The sequence below is a fragment of the Anomaloglossus baeobatrachus genome, chromosome 3, assembly GCF_048569485.1.
Source record: "Anomaloglossus baeobatrachus isolate aAnoBae1 chromosome 3, aAnoBae1.hap1, whole genome shotgun sequence".
Classification (NCBI taxonomy): Eukaryota; Metazoa; Chordata; class Amphibia; order Anura; family Aromobatidae; genus Anomaloglossus; species Anomaloglossus baeobatrachus.
Genome location: NC_134355.1, coordinates 101622302 through 101649826, shown reverse-complemented (window position 1 = coordinate 101649826; position 27525 = coordinate 101622302). Strand labels below are relative to the sequence as shown.

The window sequence follows — 27525 nt, the reverse complement described above, 5'->3', positions numbered from 1 at the left end:
GGGTCTACCTTTGGGGAGTGAGCCCACTCCTTGACCACCTCAGGTGGAAAGGGAAAACGGTCATCAGAACCACGCTTTGGAAAGCGTTTGTCAGGACAGGCCCTGGGTTTGGTCACAGCGGTCTGAAAACTGGAGTGGTTAAAGAACACACTCTTTACTCTTAGGTGAGGTAAACTGGTGCTTTTCTGCCAGAGAGGGTTGCTCCTCTGATACTGGAGGGTTGAGATCCAGTACAGAATTAATGGAAGCAATCAAGTCACTAAGTTCTGAGTCACCCTCGGAAAGATCAATGGAGCACATGGAGTTAGCCTCCGAGCCCCCTGTAAAGGCATCCTCCTCATCCTGCGAGTCCTCAACCCTTGAATCAGAGCCGCGGAATGAGGGGGGGAGAGGAAACCCTGTAGCGCCTCTTAGGAGGACGGGGTCTGTGCCCTGATGATGAATCCTCCGTGAGCTCCAGTGGACGGAGGTCAGAAGATAGGGATCCTAAAGGACCCTTAGCAAGAGCAGTAGAGGCACCCTGTGAAGGGGGCTGATGCATATTCATCAAAGTCCTGGACAGAAGACCCATGGACTCAGCAAATGACTGGGAGATAGACCTAGAGAAGGACTCTACCCAGGCCGGGCGTTCAGCCATAGGTGCAGAAGCTGCCTGAGAGACCACTGGGGGTGAGACTTCAGGCTGTGGCACCTCCAAGTTAGAGCAGACATCACAATGTGGATAGGTGCTCGGTTCCGGCAGCAGGAGCTTACATGCAGAGCATGCAGTATAAAGCTTTGGAGCCTTTCTCCTCGTGTGAGACATGCTGCTGGAGAGGGGACAACAGCTTCTACAAAGAGAATGAACCCCAAGGAGTATATTCAGAGGTCCACAACCAGAGACCGGCTGTGGCTTACCAGACCACCGTGGTGTTGTGTGCCCTCCAGATCCCGAAGCCCGGACCCCCAATGCACAGCACCTCAGCAGGGATGCAGCGTGCAGGATGTCCCAGCGCAGAGTGAACCCTGTCCAAGAAAATGGCCGCCGAAGCGAAGAGAGGGGGCGGGACGGGGGCGTCCCTGTAGGAAAGCGGGATCTGGAGGGCCATAGAGGCCTGCAGGGGGGGAGTCACGCACAAGCAGTGGGGAGTGTCCCTCCCCTGTGCAGGACGGCCGCCGGGAGAAGCCGTGCCTGTCCCTCTGCATGAATGACATGCGAGGGCAGGTAACAGAAACTAGGCCTCCGGCGAAGCCGGGGCCTAAATTTGAGCAGCGAGGCTCCGCTGAGAGTGAGCGAGACCCTCCGCTGAGAGTGAGCGAGACCCTCCGCTGAGAGTGAGCGAGACCCTCCGCTGAGAGTGAGCGAGACCCTCCGCTGAGAGTGAGCGAGACCCTCCGCTGAGAGTGAGCGAGACCCTCCGCTGAGAGTGAGCGAGACCCTCCGCTGAGAGTGAGCGAGACCCTCCGCTGAGAGTGAGCGAGACCCTCCGCTGAGAGTGAGCGAGACCCTCCGCTGAGAGTGAGCGAGACCCTCCGCTGAGAGTGAGCGAGACCCTCCGCTGAGAGTGAGCGAGACCCTCCGCTGAGAGTGAGCGAGACCCTCCGCTGAGTGTGAGCGAGACCCTCCGCTGAGTGTGAGCGAGACCCTCCGCTGAGAGTGAGCGAGACCCTCCGCTGAGAGTGAGCGAGACCCTCCGCTGAGAGTGAGCGAGACACTCCGCTGAGAGTGAGCGAGACACTCCGCTGAGAGTGAGCGAGACACTCCGCTGAGAGTGAGCGAGACACTCCGCTGAGAGTGAGCGAGACACTCCGCTGAGAGTGAGCGAGACACTCCGCTGAGAGTGAGCGAGACACTCCGCTGAGAGTGAGCGAGACACTCCGCTGAGAGTGAGCGAGACACTCCGCTGAGAGTGAGCGAGACACTCCGCTGAGAGTGAGCGAGACACTCCGCTGAGAGTGAGCGAGACACTCCGCTGAGAGTGAGCGAGACACTCCGCTGAGAGTGAGCGAGACACTCCGCTGAGAGTGAGCGAGACACTCCGCTGAGAGTGAGCGAGACACTCCGCTGAGAGTGAGCGAGACACTCCGCTGAGAGTGAGCGAGACACTCCGCTGAGAGTGAGCGAGACACTCCGCTGAGAGTGAGCGAGACACTCCGCTGAGAGTGAGCGAGACACTCCGCTGAGAGTGAGCGAGACACTCCGCTGAGAGTGAGCGAGACACTCCGCTGAGAGTGAGCGAGACACTCCGCTGAGAGTGAGCGAGACACTCCGCTGAGAGTGAGCGAGACACTCCGCTGAGAGTGAGCGAGACACTCCGCTGAGAGTGAGCGAGACACTCCGCTGACAGTCTGCACTGGACGAAGCCCTGACCAGAAGGTCGTCCAGGTAAGGAATCACTACCAACCCCTGGAGGAGCAGAACCGCAACCACTGCTGCCACGACCTTGGGAATACACGAGGGGCCGTGGCTAACCCCAAGGGGAGAGCCACGAACTGGAAATGTTCCTCTCCGATTACAAAAACGTAGCCAACGCTGGTGTGAAACTGCGATTGGCATATGCAGATAGACATCTCTGATGTCGATGGATGCTAAGAAATCTCCTTGGGTCATTGACTGATCGCAGAGATTCCAAGCAAAAGTGCCGCACCTGAACATGCTTGTTGAGAAGCTTGAGATCCAGGTCGGAAGGCACCGTCCTTTTCGGGAACTAGGAAGAGATTTGAGTAGAAATCTCAGAACCGTTCCCAGTCGGGAACTGGTACAATTACTCCATTGGCCTGCAAGAATGCCACGGCCTGTGAGAAGGCGGCGGCCTTGGAGCAGGGGGGAGTTGACAGAAAAAATCTGTTTGGCGGGCTGGATAGAATTCTATTCTGTAGCCTTGGGGGATGGAAACCCACACCCACTGATCGAAGACATGTTGAAACCACACGTCGCCCAAGAGGGAGAGCCAGCCACCGACCAAGGACGTTACTGGCGCGGCCAGATAATCAAGAGGAGGCTGCCTTGGTGGCCAGCTCCTGCCGACTTAGGACGCGGCTTCATGCGCCAGTTGTTTACGGACCTTGGCTGAGTTAGTGGACGAGGCCGAGGGCTTAGAGGACGACCAGTTAGAGGAACGAAAGGAACGAAACCTCGACTGGTTCCTGCCCTGGACAGGTTTCCTGGGTTGTGGCATGGAAGTACTCTTCCTGCCAAAAAACTTCCTGGATAATTTCATCCAGTTGTTCACCAAATAGACTGGTCCCGGCAAAAGGGAGTCCAGCAAGGAACTTCTTAAGAAGCATCTGCCTTCCACTCTCGAAGCCACAGGAACCTGCGGATAGCGAGGGAAGTAGCCGAGGCCACCGCAGTGCGGTGACAAGTCTCCAGCATGGCAGACATGGCATAGGATGAGAAGACTGAAGCCTGGAAGTTAAGGCAACCATTTCGGGCATAAAGTCCCTGGTGAGGGAATGCATCTCCTCCCGAGAAGCAGAGATGGCTATGAGAGTCCGCACTGCTGCAAAAGATGGGGAGAACGAGGCCCCTGCCGCCTCATATATAGATTTGGCCAGAAGGACAACCTGGCGACAGTGGGATCCTTAGAGGGGTGCCGTCAGCCACTGATACAACTGTCCGGGCTGAAGTCTAGACACCGGAGGGTCCACCCTTGGTGAATGAGCCCACTCCTTGACCACCACTGGTGGAAGGGGGAAACAGTCATCAGAACCACGCTTGGAAAGCGTCTGTCAGGACAGGCTCTGGGCTTGGTCACAGTGACCTGAAGCTGGAGTGGATAAGGAACACACTCCTTGTTCTCTTAGGCAAGGTATACTGATGCTTTTCTGCCAGAGAGGGGTTGCTCCCCTGATACAGGCGGATTGAGGTCCAGCACAAATATAATGGACGCAATCAAATCATTAGCATCTGCGTCACTTCCGGACAGATCAATGGGGTACATGGAGAAGCTCCGAGCCCCCAGTAAAGGCATCCTCCTTGTCCTGCGAGTCAGCTCGTGAATCAGAGCTGCGGGACGAGGAAGGAAAGGGGGACCCTGCGTCTCCATTTTAGGAGGACGGGGTCTGAATGAAGAATCCTCTGTGAGCTTTGCTGAGCGAGCCGTAGCAGCAGAAGCGCCCTGAGGAGGGGGCTGATGCATGCTCAGCAGTGTCCGGGACAGCTGTCCCCTGGAGAGAGGGATTCTACCCAAGCCGGGGGTTCAGCCACCGGAGAGCAGCCGGAGGGACCACTGGGGATGAGCCTCCAGGCTGAGGCACCACTATGTTAGAGCAGGCAACACAATGTGGTTATGTGCTCGGTACAGGCAGTACGAGCCTACAGCAGTGCATAATAAGAACAGCCTTGCAGCCCTGCTCTGATATGAGACATGCTGCAGAAGTGGGGGCTCTGTCCAGGATGACCCTCAGCAGAGTATATAAACAGAGTATATAAGCAGCTGCACAACCGGAGGTTGTGCTTGCCAGACCGTTTACATAGAGACATCTCTGTGCCCTCCAGATCCCCCAGCCCAGGCCCCCATTTGTCACAATGTGTTATGCAGACATTGAGAACGCTGAGAAAATGGCGTCCGCAGCCTGCGTCTCCACGAGGAGAGGGGGCGGGGCCTACTGTGAGAGCAGGACTGAGGGCAAATGAGGCATACGGGGGAGGGAATCCTTCCTCAGTGAGGAGTGTCCCTTCCCTGTGCTGACCAGCCGCTGGGCGGAGCCACGCTGTCCCACTGCACTGACTGACATGCAGGGGAAGAGAATCGAAACTAGGCCTCAGGCGAAGCCGGGGCCTAGATTTAAACATGCGGCCAGCGTGCAGGCACCATCGGCGCGGTTCTCCAGAGAAAACTGGAGAACCGGCCGGAAATGTTAACACAGTTATAAAACACACTCTCCCCAATAAATAAGGTACAAGGGACCCCTGGAAAGACCACCATCTGTGGTAATAACGTCTCAGTACTTAGCTTGTGAGACGCAGGTGCCAGGTCCCTGGGGCGTGATTGCTCCGTCCGTCAGGATCCTGAACAGGGCTGCGGATGGAGACCGGTCTCCTGCAAAGCAGTGAGAACCGAGATGGCTCCCACTTCAAGCCAGAGCCCGAGGGATGGTGAAGGAGCGCGGCATGGAAGGGCTCCAGCCCTGAAATCAACCTTAACAGCACCGCCGACACAGTGGGGTGAGAAGGGACATGCCGGGAGTCCAGATTGGACCCGCTTTTCTTCCAAATCTTTGAAATCAAAAATCAAAAATCAGAGGATGCATGTGTGTGTGTGACCTCCTGAACACAAAGCATTGAACTGGTTGGATTTGTCATCCGGGGAGTGTATATGCTCGGAGGGAGGAGCTACACTTTTAGTGTAGTACTTTGTGTGTCCTCCGGAGGCAGTAGCTATACACCCATGGTCTGGGTCTCCCATAAGGAACGATGAAGAAACCATAGTGTTAAAGTATATAGTTTAAATCTCAGTCTCATTTGACCTTCAATATATAGGTGGGCTTCAGAGGAGTACCATGATGGCGACAGTAAGGGGCTTTAGCAGACCCCTGGCTACCATAGCAACCCACTGGTGCCCTGTCATGTCAGAGGCTGCTGATGGAAGCCAGTAAGCACGAGCAGCGGCGCACGTTCCATTTATATGCCACTATCATATTGACCGCAACATGTAAATGGTGAACAGATGCCAACTACGCAAAATAGCTGCCATCTGCTGCAGGAGGAGGGCGCTCAGCTCCTAAGCCCACCCCAACATGAACACGTACATGTACGCAATATTGCATTAAGGGGTTAAAAAGAATGTGTTACCAGGTATCTGTCACCTAATCATAGAGAAGCAAAACAGAGACAAAGACCCTGATGCCAGATGTGTCACTTACTGGGCTGATTGCAGTAATTTACATTAAAAACACTTTTCAAGAGATTATCACTGGAGGACTAGTAAACCTGCTGCCATGTAGAACTCCATATCCATCAGCTCTGCATAACCACATGCCCACCACTGGTAGGCAGCTTTTTGTGTACATTGTGTATAGGCAGAAAGCTGCTAATTAATGGTGTGGAAAGGTCGGAGAACTGGTAGATCTGCAGCAGACAAAACAGTTTTTCATTAAAATCGCAGCATCTAGCTAAGTGATGTAGTGGGAATCAGGGCCTCTGCCCCTACATCGTGCTGTTCTCAGATTACATAATTCGATGACAAATTGTTTACAAAAGAAGGAACTCGGTATTTGCGTTTCTAAAGCTTTTCAGGAAGTCTACACTACATTGAGCTTTTAACAGTGTTACTGTCAGCAAACTTCTGCAACCCCATATAAGAGCAACACAATGAAGGAAGAGAGACCCGGATTCACATGATGCATCACTTAGTTTACTAGGTGCAGCAGTCGTGACAGAGTTCTAAGATGTAGCAGAGCTTAGAAAACAAACCCCGCCTACACCACTGCTCTATGTATAATAGTCTATTGAGCGTGGGCTGCTCATCAATGGAGGGGGTGTAGTCGAATGACTTGGCACATGGCAGTTAGTCACAGCAATGATAATGTCCTAGTAATAAAACGTTCAAAATAAGTTACCACCACCACAAAGCTTAGAGTATAGACTAACAAAAAAATAAAAAATTGTGCCTAAGCACTAACAAGCAGGTAGTTCTCTATATAATGCACCCCATAGTCCTCCGTATATTATACATGCATCCCCCATAGAGCTCCATATCGTACAATGCACCCCCCCATAGTCCTCAATATATTATAAATGCAACCCTCATAGTCCTCCATCTATATATATAATTGCCTTATTCTGTGTCTGTCTGTCTGTCTGTCTCCAAAATTGTGTCCTTACGGTGACACAAAGCTGATTGGCCGCTGGGCTCGCCATGGCCCCGCCCCCCCGCACGGATTGGCCGCTCGCCTCGGCTCCGCGCCCCCCCCCCCCACGGATTGGTCGCTCGCCTCGGCCTGGCCCCGCCCTCCGCATGGATTAGCCGCTCGCCCCGGCCCTCCGCACGCATCGCCAGACATAACCTTGCGCTGCTGGGATCGTGACGGAGCCGGTGAACGCTGGTAACCATTATACACATCGGGTAACTAAGGTCCCTTAGTTACCCGATGTGTATCATAGTTACCAGTGTACACCGGCTCCGTCACGATCCCAGCAGCGCCATACATACCCTTGCGATGCTGGGATCGTGACGGAGCCGGTGAACGCTGGTAACCATTATACACATCGGGTAACTAAGGTCCCTTAGTTACCCGATGTGTATCATAGTTACCAGCGTACACCGGCTCCCGGTACACATGTGTAGGGAGCCGGCATTATACTCCTCTCCCCCCAGGACGACTACTCCTATTATAGTCCTCCTATTATATTCCTCTCTGAGTATAATAGGAGAACTATTATAGCATGGGGGATGGAGCACGATGGGGTGCGCAGCATGGGGGATGTAGCAGGATGGGGGGTGCGCAGCATGGGGGATGGAGCACGATGGGGGGTGCGCAGCATGGGGGATGGAGCACGATGGGAGGTGCAGACCTCCCCCCAACACACACACACACACTGGGAACCGCAAACACCGCCCTACACAGACACCCACACACAGACAATGCCGCACACACACAACACCCAACACACAAACACCGCGGCATACATAAATATACGCACATACCACACAACACACACATTGCACAAAACATACCTCCCCCCAAAACACACCACACCCACACAAACCGTGCAACACACATACAACACCGCTCTCACCCCCCGAAACACCCAGAACATGTACAGCGCCCTACACAAGCACTTGGTAACTACACACAACAACATCTATATATATATATATGTAACAAAAATCATACATGAACTACACAATACGTAAATTCTAGAATACCCGATGCGTAGAATCGGGCCACCTTCTAGTATATTATAAATGCATCCCCCATAGCGCTCCATATCATATAACGCACCCCCCCATAGTCCTCCATTTATTTTAATGCACTGCATAGTCTTCCTATCATATGATATACAGTTCCTTCTTAATCCAAAATATTTTTGTTTACTTCAATATGAAACCCAAAAAGCTAATACATCACGTTTATCAAAAAAAAAATAAAATCAAAGCTTCCAAAACATGCAGGGTTTCATTTTCTGCAAAACTTGATGCATCAGTAAAAGAAACAAAATTACCCCTTACCAGGAAAATCTCCTTTCCGGCTGCTTTGCCCAAATTCCTGAAGTTGGGGCTGTTGGTTCATCTGATCTTTCTGCAGGTTTTCGTACCAGTGGGTTACTTCTGCCCGCAAGTCAGCTACTTGATCACTTGGATACATTTCTATTGTCATCTAACACACAAAGAAGTCCTGGTCAGCAAAGTGAAGAGTGTGGACCCATTTACACATGACACCAAAAAACTGAGCTGTAACAAATGTTCAATAAACATGCAGCATTACAAGCATGTGAATGGCAGCCTCAAGACTAGAAAAAAACAAGGAGAAAATTGCAAATTGTATGAAAAATACCCTGACTATAAATAAATAAATTGCAAGTTCATAATAACAGGGTGCTTAGTATATACATTTTTGCAAAATGGTAAGAAGCTGTCCCACCACATGATGATTATTGGGAACCAGCATTCCTAGAACACTAGTTTCCCGATAATAGTACAGATTAAACAGGCCGCCTATAAACCGACAAACGAGAGAAATGATCGTTTTTTGGGCAAAAAAGGGAATTTTGTTTACTTACCGTAAATTCCTTTTCTTCTAGCTCCTATTGGGAGACCCAGACAATTGACAATTGGGTGTATAGCTTCTGCCTCTGGAGGCCACACAAAGTATTACACTTTGAAAAGTGTAACCCCTCCCCTCTGCCTATACACCCTTCCGTGGACCACGGGCTCCTCAGTTTTGGTGCAAAAGTAGGAAGGAGAAAACTTATAAATTGGTCTAGGGTAAATTCAATCCGAAGGATGTTCGAAGAACTGAAGACCATGAACCAAAAGAACAATTCAACATGAACAACATGTGTACACAAAAGAACAACCAGCCCGAAGGGAACAGGGGCGGGTGCTGGGTCTCCCAATAGGAGCTAGAAGAAAAGGAATTTACGGTAAGTAAACAAAATTCCCTTCTTTGTCGCTCCATTGGGAGACCCAGACAATTGGGACGTCCAAAAGCAGTCCCTGGGTGGGTAAAAGAATACCTCGCTAAAAAGAGCCGAAAACGGCCCCCTCTTACAGGTGGACAACCGCCGCCTGAAGGACTCGCCTACCTAGACTGGCATCTGCCGAAGCATAGGTATGCACTTGATAGTGCTTCGTGAAAGTGTGCAGACTAGACCACGTAGCTGCCTGACACACCTGCTGAGCCGTAGCCCGGTGCCGCAATGCCCAGGACACACCCACGGCTCTGGTAGAATGGGCTTTCAGCCCTGAAGGGAGCGGAATCCCGGAAGAACGGTAGGCCTCGAGAATCGGTTCCTTGATCCACCGAGCCAAGGTTGACTTGGAGGCCTGCGAGCCCTTGCGCTGGCCAGCAACAAGGACAAAGAGCGCATCTTAACGGCGCAGGGGCGCCGTGCGAGATACGTAGAACCGGAGTGCTCTCACTAGATCCAAAGAGTGCAAATCCTTTTCACACTGGTGAATTGGATTAGGGCAAAAGGAAGGCAAGGAGATATCCTGATTGAGATGAAAAGGGGATACCACCTTAGGGAGAAATTCCGGGACAGTACGCAGAACCACCTTATCCTGGTGAAAAACCAGGAAGGGGGCTTTGCATGACAGCGCTGCGAGCTCAGACACTCTCCGAAGTGATGTGACTGCCACTAGGAAGGCCACCTTCTGCGAAAGACGTGAGAGAGAGACATCACTCAGCGGCTCGAAAGGTGGTTTTTGAAGAGCCGTCAGAACCCTGTTAAGATCCCAGGGTTCCAGCGGACGTTTGTAAGGTGGAACCATGTGGCAAACTCCCTGCAGGAACGTGCGGACCTGCGGAAGCCTGGCTAGACGCCGTTGAAAAAACACGGAGAGCGCCGATACTTGGCCCTTGAGAGAGCCGAGGGACAAACCCTTGTCCATTCCAGATTGAAGGAATGAAAGAAAAGTGGGTAAGGCAAACGGCCATGGAGGAAAACCGTTATCAGCGCACCATGATAGGAAGATTTGCCAAGACCTGTAATAGATCTTGGCGGACGTTGGTTTCCTGGCTTGTCTCATGGTGGCAATGACATCCTGAGATAACCCTGAAGACGCTAGGAGCCAGGACTCAATGGCCACACAGTCAGGTTGAGGGCCACAGAATTCAGATGGAAAAACGGGCCTTGTGACAGCAAGTCTGGGCGGTCTGGAAGTGCCCACGGTTGACCCACCGTGAGATGCCACAGATCCGGATACCACGACCGCCTCGGCCAGTCTGGAGCGACGAGAATGGCGTGACGGCAGTCGGACCTGATCTTGCGTAGTACTCTGGGCAGCATCGCCAGAGGGGGAAACACATAAGGCAGTCGAAACTGCGACCAATCCTGGACTAACGCGTCCGCCGCCAGAGCTCTGTGATCCTGAGACCGTGCCATGAAGGCCGGGACCTTGTTGTTGTGCCGTGACGCCATGAGATCGACGTCTGGCGTTCCCCAGCGGCGACAGATCTCTCGAAACACGTCTGGGTGCAGAGACCATTCCCCCGCGTCCATGCCCTAACGACTGAGAAAATCTGCTTCCCAGTTTTCTACGCCCGGGATGTGAACTGCGGAGATGGTGGAGCCTGTGGCTTCCACCCACTGCAGAATCCGTCGGACTTCCTGGAAGGCTTGACGACTGCGAGTGCCGCCTTGGTGGTTGATGTAGGCGACGGCAGTGGCGTTGTCCGACTGGATACGGATCTGCCTGCCCTCCAGCCACCGATGGAAAGCCAATAGGGCTAGATATACTGCCCTTATCTCCAGGATATTGATCTGAAGGGACGATTGCATCGGAGTCCAGGTTCCTTGAGCCCTGTGGTGGAGAAAAAACGCTCCCCAACCTGAAAGGCTCGCGTCCGTGGTGACCACAGCCCAGGTTGGGGGTAGGAAGGATTTTCCCCGCGACAGAGATGTGGGTAGGAGCCACCACTTAAGTGATGTTTTGGTTGCAAGGGAAAGAGAGACGTTCTTGTCGAGGGAAGCCGCACTCTTGTCCCATTTGCGGAGAATGTCCCATTGGAGTGGCCGTAGATAGAATTGCGCGAACGGCACTGCCTCTATAGCTGCCACCATCTTCCCCAGGAAGTGCATGAGGCGCCTTAAGGGGTGTGACTGACTCCGAAGAAGTGACTGCACCCCCGCCTGCAGAGAAAGCTGTTTGTCCCGCGGCAGCTTGACTAACGCTTGCTGGGTATGAAACTCCATCCCGATGTAAGTCAGTGATTGGGTCGGTGTCAACTTGGATTTCGGGAAGTTGATGATCCACCCGAACTGCTGGAGAGTCGCCAGAGCAATGGTAAGGCTTTGTTGACATGCCACCCGAGAAGGGGCCCTGACTAGGAGATCGTCCAAGTAGGGGATCACCGAGTGGCCCTGAGAGTGCAGGACCGCCACGACGGATGCCATGACTTTGGTGAAAACCCGTGGGGCTGTCGCCAGGCCGAAAGGCAATGCCACGAACTGAAGGTGTTCGTCCCCAATGGCGAAACGCAGGAAACGTTGATGTTGGGTGCGATCGGTACATGGAGATAAGCATCCTTGATGTCGATCGATGCTAGGAAGTCTCCTTGTGACATCGAGGCGATGACCGAGCGGAGAGATTCCATCCGAAACCGTCTGGTTCTCACATGTCTGTTGAGTAGCTTGAGGTCCAGAACGGGACGGAATGACCCGTCCTTTTTTGGCACCACGAACAAGTTGGAGTAAAATCCGCGACCACGTTCCTGAAGGGGAACGGGGATCACAACTCCTATCTTTAGAGCGTCCACTGCCTGAAAAAGTGCGTCGGCCTGAGCGGGGGGCGGAGAGGTTCTGAAGAAACGAACCGCAGGACGAGAGCTGAACTCTATCCTGTAACCATGAGACAGAATGTCTCTCACCCATCGGTCTTGAACATGTGGCTACCAGGCGTCGCCAAAGCGGGAGAGCCTGCCACCGACCGAGGATGCGGCTAGGGGAGGCCGAGAGTCATGAGGAGGCAGTCTTGGAGGCAGTGCCTCCTGCGGCCTTTTGGGGGCGTGACTTGGACCGCCACGCATAGGAGTTCCTCTGGCCTTTCTCCGGCCTGTTGGACGAAGAGGATTGGGGCTTGGCGGAGGGACGAAAGGACCGAAACCTCGATTGGATTTTTCTCTGCTGAGGTCTCTTAGGTTTGGACTGGGGTAAGGAGGAGTCCTTTCCCTTGGATTCCTTAATAATCTCATCCAATCGTTCGCCAAACAAACGGTCGCCAGAAAAAGGCAAACCAGTTAAGAACCTCTTGGAAGCCGAGTCTGCTTTTCCATTCGCGCAGCCACATGGTCCTGCGGACTGCCACGGAGTTAGCAGATGCTACAGCCGTACGGCTAGTGGAGTCCAGGAAGGCGTTCATGGCGTAGGACGAAAAGGCTGATGCCTGAGAGGTCAAAGACGAAACATGCGGAGCAGAATTCCGTGTGACAGCATTAATCTCAGTCAGACAAGCCGAGATTGCATGGAGAGCCCACGCGGCTGCAAAGGCCGGGGCGAAGGATGCGCCCGTGGCCTCATAGATGGACTTCACCAAGAGCTCTATCTGTCTGTCAGTGGCATCCTTCAGGGATGAGCCATCTGCAACAGACACAACGGACCTAGCAGCCAATCTGGAGACTGGAGGATCCACATTGGGAGAGTGAGCCCAACCCTTAACGACTTCAGATGAAAAGGGGTAACGCGTGCGCGTACGTTTGGGGAACCGAAACTGGTGTTTCTCCTGCTGAGACGCCGACTCCTCTACAGGAGGAGGCGGAGGTGAGAGATCCAACACCTGGTTGATGGACGAGATAAGATCAGGGTCAGAGCCCTGAGCTCCCACTTCCGCCTCGTCTTCCTGAGAGTCCTCAAACTGGGATCCCGAGCAGCGTGAGGAAGTCGGGGAAGAGTCCCAGCGAGACCGCTTAGCCGGTCTGGGACTGCGGTCCGGGCAGGAGTCCTCCACCTCAGACCTAGGGGCCAACCTGGGAGCGCGCTGCGGCGCGGACCGAGAGGGGCCTGGAGGAGACAAGCTAACAGGGGCCGGGGCCTGTGGAAGGTCCGGGGTCTGGACTGCAATGCCTCAAGGAGTTTAGAAGACCATTTGTCCATAGAAAGTGCAATGGATTGGGAAAGTGACAGAGAGTTTCTCAGCAAAAGAGGCCAACACCGGTGACTCTGTCCCTGCAGCCTGCTCAGGGGGAGCAGGGGGTCTACATGAGCCGAGGGGCCCACCAGTGCCCGAGGCTCCGGCTGAGCAAGCGAGGCAGGAGTCGAGCATTGCTCACAGTGAGGGTAGGTGGAACCCGCAGGTAACATAGCCCCACAAGAGGTACAGGCCGCGAAAAAAACCTGTGCCTTAGTAGCTTTGCTCCTTGTGGACGACATGCTGTTGTCTCCTAGGAGAGTGACCACTGAGGGTATATGGGAAAAGGGTATACAGCCTGACCGAACAGATATATATCTATTATATATATATATATATATATATATATATATATATATATATATATATATATATATATATATATATATATATATATATATATATATATATATATATATATATATATATATATATATCTATTCCGGCACCCTAGGGGGACCAGCACCGGGTGACCGGTGTGGCTTACCGACCGCTAACGAGCGGAGTGTGTCCTCCAGATTCCCTGTCGTGGATCCCCCGGAGCTGCAGAGCTGTTCACTGAGAAGCATCCACCGGCAGAATGCCAGAAAATGGCCGCCGGAGCTCTCAGGGGAGGAGTGGGGTCGGGGCGGCGCCAGCAAAGAGCGGGAATCTGGGGTCCCCACAGTGGTCAGTGAGGGGGGAGGAAGACATGCAGGATGCTCCAACCCTCACATCCGATCATGTCGGTAATCCCGCTCTTACCCCTGACAGGCAGGCCCGGGGGCGGGATTTTCGCGACTAGGCCACGGTGAAGCCGGGGACTAAATTTGAGGCCGCGCCCGACAAGCAGGCACGATCGGCGCTGAAGTCCACCGGCCTCCTCAACTTCACAACTACCGCGGCTTCCGGGAAGAAGGTGCGCTCCCTGCACAGTCCCCTATGGGGACACAGAGTACCTTTAAGTTGCAGGGCCCGGTCCCTGAGGTTGAAGAGGCTCCGGTCCGGCAGGTTCCACCAGGGGCTGCGGATGGAGCACGGTCCCAGCAAATGGATGACCGCTCTGGATCCCACTTCTCCCAGAGCCGCATAAGGGATGGTGAAGGAGACGGCATGTGGCTCCAGCCTCCGTACCCGCAATGGGTACCTCAACCTTAACAACACCGCCGACATAGTGGGGTGAGAAGGGAACATGCCGGGGGCCCCGTGGGGGCCCTCTTTTCTTCCAACCGACATAACTAAGTATGAGAATGCATGAGTGGATGTGTGCCTCCTTCCACACAAAGCAAAACTGAGGAGCCCGTGGTCCACGGGAGGGTGTATAGGCAGAGGGGAGGGGTTACACTTTTTAAAGTGTAATACTTTGTGTGGCCTCCAGAGGCAGAAGCTATACACCCAATTGTCAATTGTCTGGGTCTCCCAATGGAGCGACAAAGAAATTATTTTTTATCTTGCTTAAAATTCCTGTGTGAGCTGCCAAGAAAAATGATATTTCTACTGATCGTTCTAGGAGTGCAGTCAGAAGGTTTAAACCGGCTTAGGGGTATTTCTCACAGAGCGAGATTGCTAACGAGATCGCTGCCGAGTCACAGGTTTTGTGACGTACCAGTGACGTCATCAGCAATCTTGCCATGTGTGACACTGAGCAGCGACCTGGCCCCTGCTGTGAAATCGCTGATCATTACACACTGTTCTGGTTCATTTTTTGCTCGTTGGTCTCCCACTGTGCAACACATCGGCGTGTTTGACGGTGGGAGTCCAAAGAGCACCGACTCTGTAAGTGGTGTACGCTGGTAACCAGGGTAAATATCGGGTAACTAAGCAAAGCGCTTTGCTTGGTTACCCGATATTTACCTTGGTTACCAGCGTACACCGCTTAGCACTGGCTCCCTGCACACGTAACCAGGGTACACATCGGGTTACGAAGGAAAGCGCTTTGCTTAGTTACCCGATATTTACCCTGGCTACGTTTGCAGGGAGCCAGCGCTAAGCAGTGTATGCTGGTAACCAAGGTAAATATCAGGTAACCAAGCAAAGCGCTTTGCTTAGTTACCTGTTACCTTGGTTAAGAAGCACAGAGTCGCTGGTGAGATCTGCCTGATTGACAAATCACCAGCAACCATGAAGTGACGCATCAGAGATCTTGACCAGGTCATATCGTAGTCGGAATCGCTGGTACGTCGTTTAGTGAGACGGTACCCTTATTAGAGCACGAATCGGCTCCATGCATCTGACCAGCAGTCCGTTAACACTTGCAGACCAGACAATTTAAATGCACCAGTAATACAAGCCCCAGGAATATGAGAAGTATGACCCTCACCTTATCTGGAAGTCCCGCGGGCTGGCACACAATCCGTAGGGGTAATGACTGCTTATCATTCAGTGCCTTCAAGTGACTGCTGATACCAGTACCTTCAATCTGCCATTGCCTTAAATGATAGGCAAACCTAGCAAAGAAACGGAATAAGTAAATATACAGAAAGCACTGATGTGATTATTCACTTGTGAATCCTACAAGCCAGTCTATCCTCACTTCTTGTTTACTTCTTCAACACAGACTCTAAAGGTACCGTCACACATAACGAGATCGCTAGCGATATCGCTGCGGAGTCACGGTTTCTGTGACGCAGTAGCGATCCTGTTAGCGATCTTGTTATGTGTGACACCTACCAGCGATCAGGCCCCTGCTGTGAGATCTCTAGTCGTTGCAGAATGGTCCAGGCCATTTTCTTTAAAGGCGATGTCCTGCTGGGCAGGACACATCGCTGTGTTTGACACTGTGTGACAGGGTCACAGTGACTGCTGAGATCGTTATACAGGTCGCTACTGCGACCTGCATCGTTCCTGCATCGTTGGTAAGGTCTGACTGTGTGACATCTCACCAGCGACCTCCCAGCGATCCCTATCAGGTCGCATAGTTTTCGGGATCGCTGGCAAGTCGTTGTGTGTGACTGGGCCTTAAGAGCAAGATCCCTTGTAGTCAGAAGTCACATGCCCTTTCTGCGCCTCTATCTACATCTGCAAACTGCCTAACACACCTCACCCCGCTCTTCCATCTAGGGAGGCAGTGTGTTCCCTCCTATTAAGGAAAAGGTTTATTATTGCACAGTGACAGAGCTAATCAGGATTTCTCAATGCATAGTCCTGGTTATAGAGCAAAGCGGTGACAGGAGATGCCAGTAGTAGAGGTCCTGGATTAGGAGAGTATCGGTTACGGGGAGTGGTTATCGTAGCCGGACGTCATTAGTACAAGACTGCAGATCACCGACCTTGCCATGTTCACAGCACAGCAGAACACACTGATCCAGCTCTGCTATGTCACTGAACACTGACATAGCAGAGCTGTGTATCTAAGGCACAGCATAGTGAGTACGTAAGGCCATTATATTGCATGGTGCACTATGTGGGGCCCATTGTACTATATGGAAGGCAATGTGTGGCCTATTGTACATACATACATACATACATATATATATGTTCTGCTATAGAGGCTCAGGATCTCTATGTCCTGTCCTGGGGAAGTGACTGAAGAAAGAGTTGCTATGTTCCCCAACAGACAGACTACCATAATAAGATTTTACTGTGCATACAAAACAAATCCTGTGTTATGCATTCTACTTCTTAAAGGCACATTTAATCCAAGCTGTATCTATTCCAATAAAATATAGCAGACGAACATTCACTATTCTATTCTTCAGCCACTATTCTATCCTTTTTATGCAGGACTTAGACCCATACGGCTGTAAAACACAATGACAGAAGGTAAAACTATTAAAAGTCACATGCACTGGTGCACAGCAGCTTACCGTCTCCTGAAAGCTTCAAGGTGCGTTTTCAGCATTAACAGCCCTCGTTCAATAATCGTGAGGCTCGACTGTGCGTCTTGCTCAAGATTACTAGATGCAATCATGAGGCTTTCCATACACTTACTAATAAACTCGTGTTCTTTCTCTAGCCCTGTTTTACCTAAAACAAATCAATGTAGAAGAAAAAAAAGGCAGTTGTTGAAAACCCAGGTAATGACAATACTAAAGCACACAAAATAAATCCTTAGACTGTTATTTGCAATTCAAGTCAGCCAAAATTATTCTTACCATTAATGTAATAAGAATTAATGTATTGGATTGCAGCACGGCTGACATCTCCGGAGTGCGCTCTTAAAGCAATGCCCCAAAACTGGTCCATCCCGCATAACTAGATAAGAAGAAGAAATGCCATTATAAAACGAGTGTTTGTGGTGGGGGTCCACAGTGTGGGCTGAAGTTTACCCCCACGCTATTTGGACATATTCATTCACCTGTAAAAACTGCCCAGATTAAAATTGCTGCAATCTGTCATAAAAATGGTAACAAGCAGCCTAAAGAGATCTGATCATCAAGGATTATTTCATTCCATTACTTACTTCGGAGTTTGAGCCACCATCGTAGGCGCTAGTTGCTAATCGAGCAAGATTACAGAGGTGCTGGAACAGGTTAAGGCCCGTCATGCTGATCGTTTCAGGTTTCAGTTGTGGCATCTACAAATAAGACATTTTTTATGTGCACACACTTATCAATATCCAGTAATATCTACCATTTAACTCTTAAATGTTTACAGATTTGATGCCTCCTGACGAAGCCACGCTTGGTGAAACGCATTCTGAGGCCCCTGCCCTTTACTTGGCTGTACGTCTGCTGTATATCGTGTCGCAAGGTAACAATGTTTATCACTGATTATGGCTGTTTAGGAGGGCTGCACGTGTGGGGTGATTTGACTTCTGTTTTTACTATTGATATTCTTCACCCTTCCTCCTTCAGCCTTTGCCTTAGTATTTACATTGTATCCTTGGATCAGCAGTCTCCATCCCCATCTGGTGGCCTGTTATGGTGCAAGCTCTGTGTCTGGCAATCCTTTCCATCATGGTTGCTCTCAGTCATTTTTTGTTCACTATAATTATCATTAATAAAACTTTGTATTTGTCATTGATTTATCTGGTCCCTCTTTGTTCAGTGGTTCCTCGTATTTATATTTTTTATTTACTTGGGGTCGTCTCTTTGGTTTTGGGAACTTCCCTTCTTTTGGGAATTTTTGTAGGTTTACATTCAAAGAAATGGCGCCTGGAGTCTGCGTGTGCACAGATGGAGCTCTCAGCTCAATGACAAGCCAAGACCTCATCTGCACACGCGCCACGTCCGGGCGCCATTTTCCTTAATATCAATAGAAATCAACAGTAACAAATTTTGCATGGTGACCAAAAATGGTAATAGACCATATATAATGACCTAAAAACATGCAGAAGTGAGTGTGCAATACATTAAGGGTCCTTTATGATAGTGTTTTTACTCTGTACTGGACCTCTCATCATTCCTCCCTATGTGAGTGCACGGTCTAAATACACTTTGGGGTCATACTTACTCTTTGCCTAGCATTGATGCTATTTATTTGGTTTTACCCTTTGGAATGGCGCCCCCTTGTTTGTTTGTGTTACCTGCCCCCATTATTCACTTTTCTAATAAAGTCCATCACTTGTTTCAGTACATGGGTGTCGGATTGCATTCTTTCCTCTGGCTTGTGCCATTTTCCTTAAGACCGCTGCATGGAATCAATAGTAAAGAGGCAGCACATGTGCAGATGAGATCTTGAGCCGAGAGCTCTATCTGCGCACACGCTGACTCCCGCCACAATTATTTGATGCCCGAACCGCCGGCATCTTCAGAATGGTGGCTTCTTCCTCACCGCCCACAGCACAGCACCCAGCACAGTGCCATTACCCTGCCTCCTGTGACCCCTCTTCCACCACCCCCGGTAAGCTACATTCAGATTATAAGGCGCACCCCTCATTTTCCTCCCAAATGTTTGGGAGGAAAAGTGAGTTATAATCTAAAAGATACGGTGTAAAATATATATTATGAAAATAAAAATATTTATTCAGCTGGGTCACGGTAGAGCATACCCCTTTACTTTTCAGTCCTTACAAAGTAATTTCCGTCCTACTGAACCCCCTAGATAACCCATATGGTCCTCCTTATACAGTAGTACAATGGACCGCACATTGCCTTCTGTATAGTACACTGGGCCCCATATATTGCAGCATGCAATATAATTTTATATATAATATATATATATAATATATATATATATATATATAATATATATAATATATATATATATATATATATATATATATATATATATATATATATATATTATAGATATATTTGATATATTTGTTTCTATGTGCTTATGAGACCACTAAACCTAGCAGTCAAGCGGAGTAATCTACAAGCAGAGTAATCTAACTCAAACGTGGTGTGTTTTGAAAGTGGAGTTAAATAAAATTAGACATTCAATTACCTTTTCTAAAAAGAGGTGCTTGTAGGTTTCCATTCCCATGGCATGCTGATCTTTGCTGCGCACCTGATTTAGGAACCAATGTAAAGCATCATCATAGCACTCCAAATCTTCTACTAAGCAGTGCCAAAGGATGTCCACCTGCTCCAAACTCAATCCTGGCAAAATGAAAGAAGAAATACTTCAAAATTTACTAAATGAGCAACCTGGCGTTCGTTTCGGATACGTATTTCTTATTGGAAGCGGTGTCAAGCAGCAGATAGTGTGCAATAATACTACACAAGAATACAAAACAAAATTGAATTGTGCTGAAAACTTACGAAAGTGATCTGGTGATCCCAACGTAGAGAACACACATGTTAAAAACTGAAGACGAACCTGGACCTCTGCACTGTGGCTGTACCTGCACATTGAACATTTTAGTGTCATTTTGTTATTTGTCACTGCAAACATTGACCCAAATATTAACATATCAAAGCAACTAAAAAGCGGTCTGCACAGACATAATGTAATGGTTACCATTCTGGGTACAGGGGCTTACTGCATGTTGCCTTTTTTTACCGAGTTCAATAAACTAACATTGGATCAGATGTAACATTCATATACAGTGCCTACAAGTAGTATTCAACCCCCTGCAGATTTAGCAGGTTTGATAAGATGCAAATAAGTTAGAGCCTGCAAACTTCAAACAAGAGCAGGATTTATTAACAGATGCATAAATCTTACAAACCAACAAGTTATGTTGCTCAGTTAAATTTTAATAAATTTTCAACATAAAAGTGTGGGTCAATTATTATTCAACCCCTAGGTTTAATATCTTGTGGAATAACCCTTGTTTGCAATTACAGCTAATAATCGTCTTTTATAAGACCTGATCAGGCCGGCACAGGTCTCTGGAGTTATCTTGGCCCACTCTCCATGCAGATCTTCTCCAAGTTATCTAGGTTCTTTGGGTGTCTCATGTGGACTTTAATCTTGAGCTCCTTCCACAAGTTTTCAATTGGGTTAAGGTCAGGAGACTGATTAGGCCACTGCAACACCTTGATTTTTTCCCTCTTGAACCAGGCCTTGGTTTTCTTGGCTGTGTGCTTTGGGTCGTTGTCTTGTTTTGGAAGATGAAATGACGACCCATCTTAAGATTCTTGATGAAGGAGCGGAGGTTCTTGGCCAAAATCTCCAGGTAGGCCGTGCTATCCATCTTCCCATGGATGCGGACCAGATGGCCAGGCCCCTTGGCTGAGAAACAGCCCCACAGCATGATGCTGCCAACACCATGCTTGACTGTAGGGATGGTATTCTTGGGGTCGTATGCAGTGCCATCCAGTCTCCAAACGTCACATGTGTGGTTGGCACCAAAGATCTCGATCTTGGTCTTATCAGACCAGAGAACCTTGAACCAGTCTGTCTGAATCCTCCAAGTGATAATGAGCAAACTGTAGACGAGCCTTGACATGACGCTTTGATAGTAAAAAGTACCTTACGGGCTCGTCTGGAACGGAGACCATTGCGGTGGAGTACGTTACTTATGTTATTGACTGAAACCAATGTCCCCACTGCCATGAGATCTTCCCGGAGCTCCTTCCTTGTTGTCCTTGGGTTAGCCTTGACTCTTCGGACAAGCCTGGCCTCGGCACGGGTGGAAACTTTCAAAGGCTGTCCAGGCCGTGGAAGGCTAACAGTAGTTCCATAAGCCTTCCACTTCCGGATGATGCTCCCAACAGTGGAGACAGGTAGGCCCAACTCCTTGGAAAGGGTTTTGTACCCCTTACCAGCCTTGTGACCCTCCACGATCTTGTCTCTGATGGCCTGGGAATGCTCCTTTGTCTTTCCCATGTTGACCAAGTATGAGTGCTGTTCACAAGTTTGGGGAGGGTCTTAATTAGTCAGAAAAGGCTGGAAAAAAAGGGAATTTTGTTTACTTACCGTAAATTCCTTTTCTTCTAGCTCCTATTGGGAGACCCAGACAATTGGTGTATAGCTTCTGCCTCCGGAGGCCACACAAAGTATTACACTTTAAAAAGTGTAACCCCTCCCCTCTGCCTATACACCCTCCCGTTGACCACGGGCTCCTCAGTTTTGGTGCAAAAGCAGGAAGGAGAAAACTTATAAATTGTTCGAGGGTAAATTCAATCCGAAGGATGTTCGGAGAAGTGAAAACCATGAACCATAAGAACAAATCAACATCAACAACATGTGTACACAGAAGAACAACCAGCCCGAAGGGAACAGGGGTGGGTGCTGGGTCTCCCAATAGGAGCTAGAAGAAAAGGAATTTACGGTAAGTAAACAAAATTCCCTTTTTCTTTGTCGCTCCATTGGGAGACCCAGACAATTGGGACGTCCAAGAGCAGTCCCTGGGTGGGTAAAAGAATACCTCAATAAAAGGAGCCGAAAAACGGCCCCCTCTTACAGGTGGGCAACCGCCGCCTGGAGGACTGGCCTACCTAGACTGGCGTCTGCCGAAGCATAGGCATGCACTTGATAGTGCTTCGTGAAAGTGTGCAGACTAGACCACGTAGCTGCCTGACACACCTGCTGAGCCGTCGCCCGGTGCCGCAAAGCCCAGGACGCACCTACGGCTCTGGTAGAATGGGCTTTCAACCCTGAAGGAAGTGGAAGCCCAGAAGAACGGTAGGCCTCGAGAATCGGTTCCTTGATCCACCGAGCCAAGGTTGACTTGGAGGCTTGAGAGCCCTTACGCTGGCCAGTGACAAGGACAAAGAGCGCGTCTGAACGGCGCAGGGGCGCCGTGCGAGACACGTAGAACCGGAGTGCTCTCACTAGATCCAAAGAGTGCAAATCCTTTTCACACTGGTGAATTGGATTAGGGCAAAAGGAAGGCAAGGAGATATCCTGATTTAGATGAAAAGGGGATACCACCTTAGGGAGAAATTCCGGGACAGGACGCAGAACCACCTTATCCTGGTGGAAAACCAGGAAGGGGGCTTTGCATGACAGCGCTGCAAGCTCAGACACTCTCCGAAGTGATGTGACTGCCACAAGGAAGGCCACCTTATGAGAAAGACGGGAAAGAGACATCCCGCAGCGGCTCAAAAGGCGGTTTTTGAAGAGCCGTGAGAACCCTGTTAAGATCCCAAGGTTCCAACGGACGTTTGTAAGGTGGGACCAAGTGGCAAACCCCCTGCAGGAACGTGCGGACCTGCGGGAGCCTGGCTAGACGCTTTTGAAAAAACACGGAGAGCGCCAACACCTGGCCCTTGAGAGAGCCGAGGGACAAACCCTTGTCCATTCCAGATTGTAGGAATGAGAGAAATGTGGGTAAAGCAAACGGCCATGGAGGAAGACCGTTATCAGAGCACCAGGATAAGATTTGCCAAGACCTGTAATAGATCTTGGCGGACGTTGGCTTCCTGGCTTGTCTCATGGTGTCAATGACATCCTGAGATAACCCTGAAGACGCTAGGAGCCAGGACTCAATGGCCACACAGTCAGGTTGAGGGCCACAGAATTCAGAAGGAAAAATGGCCCTTGTGACAGCAAGTCTGGGCGGTCTGGAAGTGCCCACGGTTGACCCACCGTGAGATGCCACAGATCCGGATACCACGACCGCCTCGGCCAGTCTGGAGCGACGAGAATGGCGCGACTGCAGTCGGACCGGATCTTCCGTAGTACCCTGGGCAGCATCGACAGAGGGGGAAACACATATGGCAGTCGAAACTGCGACCAATCCTGGACCAGAGCGTCCGCTGCCAGAGCTCTGTGATCCTGAGACCGTGCCATGAAGGCCGGGACCTTGTTGTTGTGTCGTGACGCCATGAGATCGACGTCCGGCGTTCCCCAGCGGCGACAGATCTCTCGAAACACGTCTGGGTGAAGGGACCATTCCACCGCGTCCATGCCCTGACGACTGAGAAAATCTGCTTCCCAGTTTTCCACGCCCGGAATGTGAACTGCGGAGATGGTGGAGCCTGTGGCTTCCACCCACTGCAGAATCCGCCCGACTTCCTGGAAGACTTGACGACTGCGAGTGCCGCCTTGGTGGTTAATGTAGGCGACGGCAGTGGCGTTGTCCGACTGGATTCGGATCTGTCTGCCCTCCAGCCACCGATGGAAAGCCAATAGGGCTAGATATACTGCCCTTATCTCAGAATATTGATCTGAAGGGACGATTCCATTGGAGTCCAGGTTCCTTGAGCTCTGTGGTGGAGAAAAACCGCTCCCCAACCTGACAGGCTCGCGTCCGTGGTGACCACGGCCCAGGTTGGGGCGAGGAAGGATTTTCCCCCGAGACAGAGATGTGGGTAGGAGCCACCACTGAAGTGATGTTTTGGTTGCAAGTGAAAGGGAGATGTTCTTGTCGAGGGAAGCCGAACTCTTGTCCCATTTGCGAAGAATGTCCCATTGGAGTGGCCATAGATGGAATTGCGCGAACGGCACTGCCTCCATAGCTGCAACCATCTTCCCCAGGAAGTGCATGAGGCGCCTTAAGGGGTGTGACTGACTCCGAAGAAGTGACTGCACCCCCGCCTGCAGAGAAAGCTGTTTGTCCCGCGGCAGCTTGACTAACGCTGGCTGGGTATGAAACTCCATCCCGAGGTAAGTCAGTGATTGAGTCGGCGTCAACTTGGATTTCGGGAAATTGACGATCCATCCGAACTGCTGGAGAGTCGCCAGAGTGACGGTAAGACTTCGTTGACACGCCACCCGAGAAGGGGCCCTGACTAGGAGATCATCCAAGTAAGGAATCACCGAGTGGCCCTGAGAGTGCAGGACCGCCACGACGAATGCCATGACTTTGGTGAAAACCCATGGGGCTGTCGCCAGGCCGAAGGGCAATGCGACAAACTGGAGGTGTTCGTCCCCTATGGCGAACCGCAGGAAACATTGATGTTCGGGTGCGATCGGCACATTGAGATAAGCATCCTTGATGTCGATCGATGCTTGAAAGTCTCCTTGTGACATCGAAGCGATGACTGAGCGGAGAGATTCCATCCGAAACCATCTGGTTCTCACATGTCTGTTGAGCAGCTGAGGTCCAGAACGGGACGGAATGACCCGTCCTTTTTTGGCACCACGAACAAGTTGGAGTAAAATCCGCGACCACGTTCCTGAAAGGGAACGGGAATCACAACTCCTTCCATCTTCAGAGCGTCCACTGCCTGAAAAAGAGCGTCGGCCTGTGCAGGGGGTGGGGAGGTTCTGAAGAAACGAGCCGCAGGACGAGAGCTGAACTCTATCCTGTAACCATGAGACAGAATGTCTCTCACCCATCGGTCTTGAACATGTGGCCACCAGGCGTCGCCAAAGTGGGAGAGCCTGCCACCGACCGAGGATGTGGGTTGGTGAGGCCGAGAGTCATGAGGAGGCCGTCTTGGAGGCAGTGCCTCCTGCGGCCTTTTGGGGGCGTGACTTGGACCGCCACGCATAGGAGTTCCTCTGGCCTTTCTCCGGCCGGTTGGACGAAGAGGCTTGGGGCTTGGCGGGGGGACGAAAGGACCGAAACCTCGATTGGATCTTTCTCTGCTGAGGTCTCTTAGGTTTGGACTGTGGTAAGGAGGAGTCCTTTCCCGAGGATTCCTTAATAATCTCATCCAGTCGTTCGCCAAATAAACGTTCGCCAGAAAAAGGCAAACCAGTTAAGAACCTTTTGGAAGCAGAGTCTGCTTTCCATTCGCGCAGCCACATGGCCCTGCGGACCGCTACGGAGTTAGCGGATGCCACGGCCGTACGGCTAGCGGAGTCCAGGACGGCGTTCATGGCGTAGGACGAAAAAGCTGATGCCTGAGAGGTCAAGGAAGAAACATGCGGAGCAGAAATCCGCGTGACAGCATTAATCTCAGACAGACATGCCGAGATTGCTTGGAGAGCCCACACGGCCGCAAAGGCCGGGGCGAACGATGCGCCCGTGGCCTCATAAATAGACTTCACCAAGAGCTCTATTTGTCTGTCAGTGGCATCCTTCAGGGATGAGCCATCGGCAACAGACACAACGGACCTAGCAGCCAATCTAGAGACTGGCGGATCCACCTTGGGCGAGTGTGCCCAGCCCTTAACGACTTCAGGTGGAAAGGGATAACGTGTGTCAGAGTGCCTTTTAGCAAAACGCTTGTCCGGGACCGCTCTGGGCTTCTGGACAGCGTCCCTGAAGTTAGAGTGATCAAAGAACGTATTGCGCGTACGTTTGGAAAATCGAAATTGGTGTTTCTCCTGCTGAGAAGCCGACTCCTCTACAGGGGGAGGCGGGGGTGAGAGATCCAACACCTGATTGATGGACGAGATAAGATCATTTACTAAGGTCCCCCCTCAGGGATATCAAGGTTGAGGGCGAAGTCAGGGTCAGAGCCCTGAGCTCCCCCGTCCGCCTCGTCATCCTGAGAGTCCTCAAGCTGAGATCCAGAGCAGCGTGAGGAGGCTGGGGAAGAGTCCCAGCGAGGCCGCTTCGCCAGTCTGGGACTGCGATCCGGACAGGAGTCCTCCGCCTGGGACCTAGGGACTACCCTGGGAGCGCGCTGCGGCGCGGACCGAGAAGGCCCTGGAGGAGACAAACTAACAGGGGCCGGGGCCTGTGAAGATCCCGGTCTGGACTGCAATGCCTCAATGAGCTTAGATGACCATTTGTCCATAGACTGTGCAATGGATTGAGAAAGTGACAGAGTTTCTCAGCGAAAGAGGCCAATGACGGTGACTCTGTCCCTGCAGCCTGCTCAGGGGGAGCAGGGGGATCTACATGAGCCGAGGGGCCCACAGTTGTCCTAGGCTCCGGCTGAGCAAGCGTGGCAGGAGTCGAGCATTGCTCACAGTGGGGGTAGGTGGATCCCGCAGGCAACATAGCCCCACAAGAGGTACAGGCTGCGAAAAAAACCTGTGCCTTAGGGGCTTTGCTCCTAGTGGACGACATGCTGTAAGCAATAAGTTTCCCTCAGGAGAGCGACCACTGAGGGTATATGGGAAAAGTTCTACAGCCGTTCCGACTATATATAATATATATATATAAATCACGGCACCCTAAGGGAACCAGCACCGGGTGACCGGTGTGGCTTACCAACCGCTGGTGTCCTCCAGATTCCCTGTCGTGGGTCCCCCCCGGAGCTGTAGAGCTGTGCTGCTGCAGCATACACCGGCAGAATGCCAAATATGGCCGCCGGAGCTCTCAAGGGGGGAGTGAAGCCATGGGCGGCGCCGGTAAAAGGCGGGAATCTGGAGGCCCCATAGTGGTCCATGAGAGGGGAAGGGAGACATGCAAAGATGCTCCAGCCCTCTGTCGGTAATCCCGCCCTTATCCCTGACAGGCAGGCCCGGGGGCGGAAATTTTCGTGACTAGGCCGCGATGAAGCCGGGGACTAAATTTAAGGCCGTGCCCGACAAACAGGCACGGTCGGCGCGGAAGTCCGATGAAAAAACAACGGACGGCGCTACTGGGGAGAAAGGCGACCTCTCTCCCCGTACCGACCCCACATGGGGACCAGAGTACCTTCAAGGTTGCAGGGCCCGGTCCCTGAGGATGAAAACGCTCCGGTCCAGCAGGTTCCACCAGGGGCTGCGGATGGAGCCCGGTCTCAGCAGGTGAATGACCGGTGAGACTCCCACTTCTCCCAGAGCCGCATCAGGGATGGTGAAGGAGACGGCATGTGGCTCCAGCCTTTGTACCCGCCATGGGTACCTCAACCTTAACAACACCGCCGACATAGTGGGGTGAGAAGGGAGCATGCCGGGGACCCCATAGGGGACCTCTTTTCTTCCATCCGTCATACTATGTATGAGAAATCTTTTTTTTCTTTTTGAGTGGATGTGTGCCTCCTTCCACACAAAGCATAAAACTAAGGAGCCCGTGGTCCACGGGAGGGTGTATAGGCAGAGGGGAGGGGTTACACTTTTTAAAGTGTAATACTTTGTGTGGCCTCCGGAGGCAGAAGCTATACACCCAATTGTCTGGGTCTCCCAATGGAGCGACAAAGAAAGAGATAATTAATCCAAACATGTG

The 27525-nt window shown here is 51.3% G+C and overlaps 1 protein-coding gene across 3 annotated transcripts in view; it reads right to left on the bottom strand.

Annotated features, from left to right (window-relative positions):
* USP34 (ubiquitin specific peptidase 34) overlaps nt 1-27525 on the bottom strand; it is a 386361-nt gene that overhangs the window by 214747 nt on the left and 144089 nt on the right. For all 3 annotated transcript variants that reach the window (XM_075339351.1, XM_075339349.1, XM_075339350.1), the window contains 7 exons: nt 19904-19986; nt 19587-19741; nt 17656-17769; nt 17348-17447; nt 17060-17219; nt 15574-15700; nt 8157-8304 (listed from right to left, as the gene is read on the bottom strand). In XM_075339351.1, coding sequence (XP_075195466.1) covers nt 8157-8304; nt 15574-15700; nt 17060-17219; nt 17348-17447; nt 17656-17769; nt 19587-19741; nt 19904-19986 — 887 coding nt within the window. The remainder of the gene's footprint in view (nt 1-8156; nt 8305-15573; nt 15701-17059; nt 17220-17347; nt 17448-17655; nt 17770-19586; nt 19742-19903; nt 19987-27525) is intronic.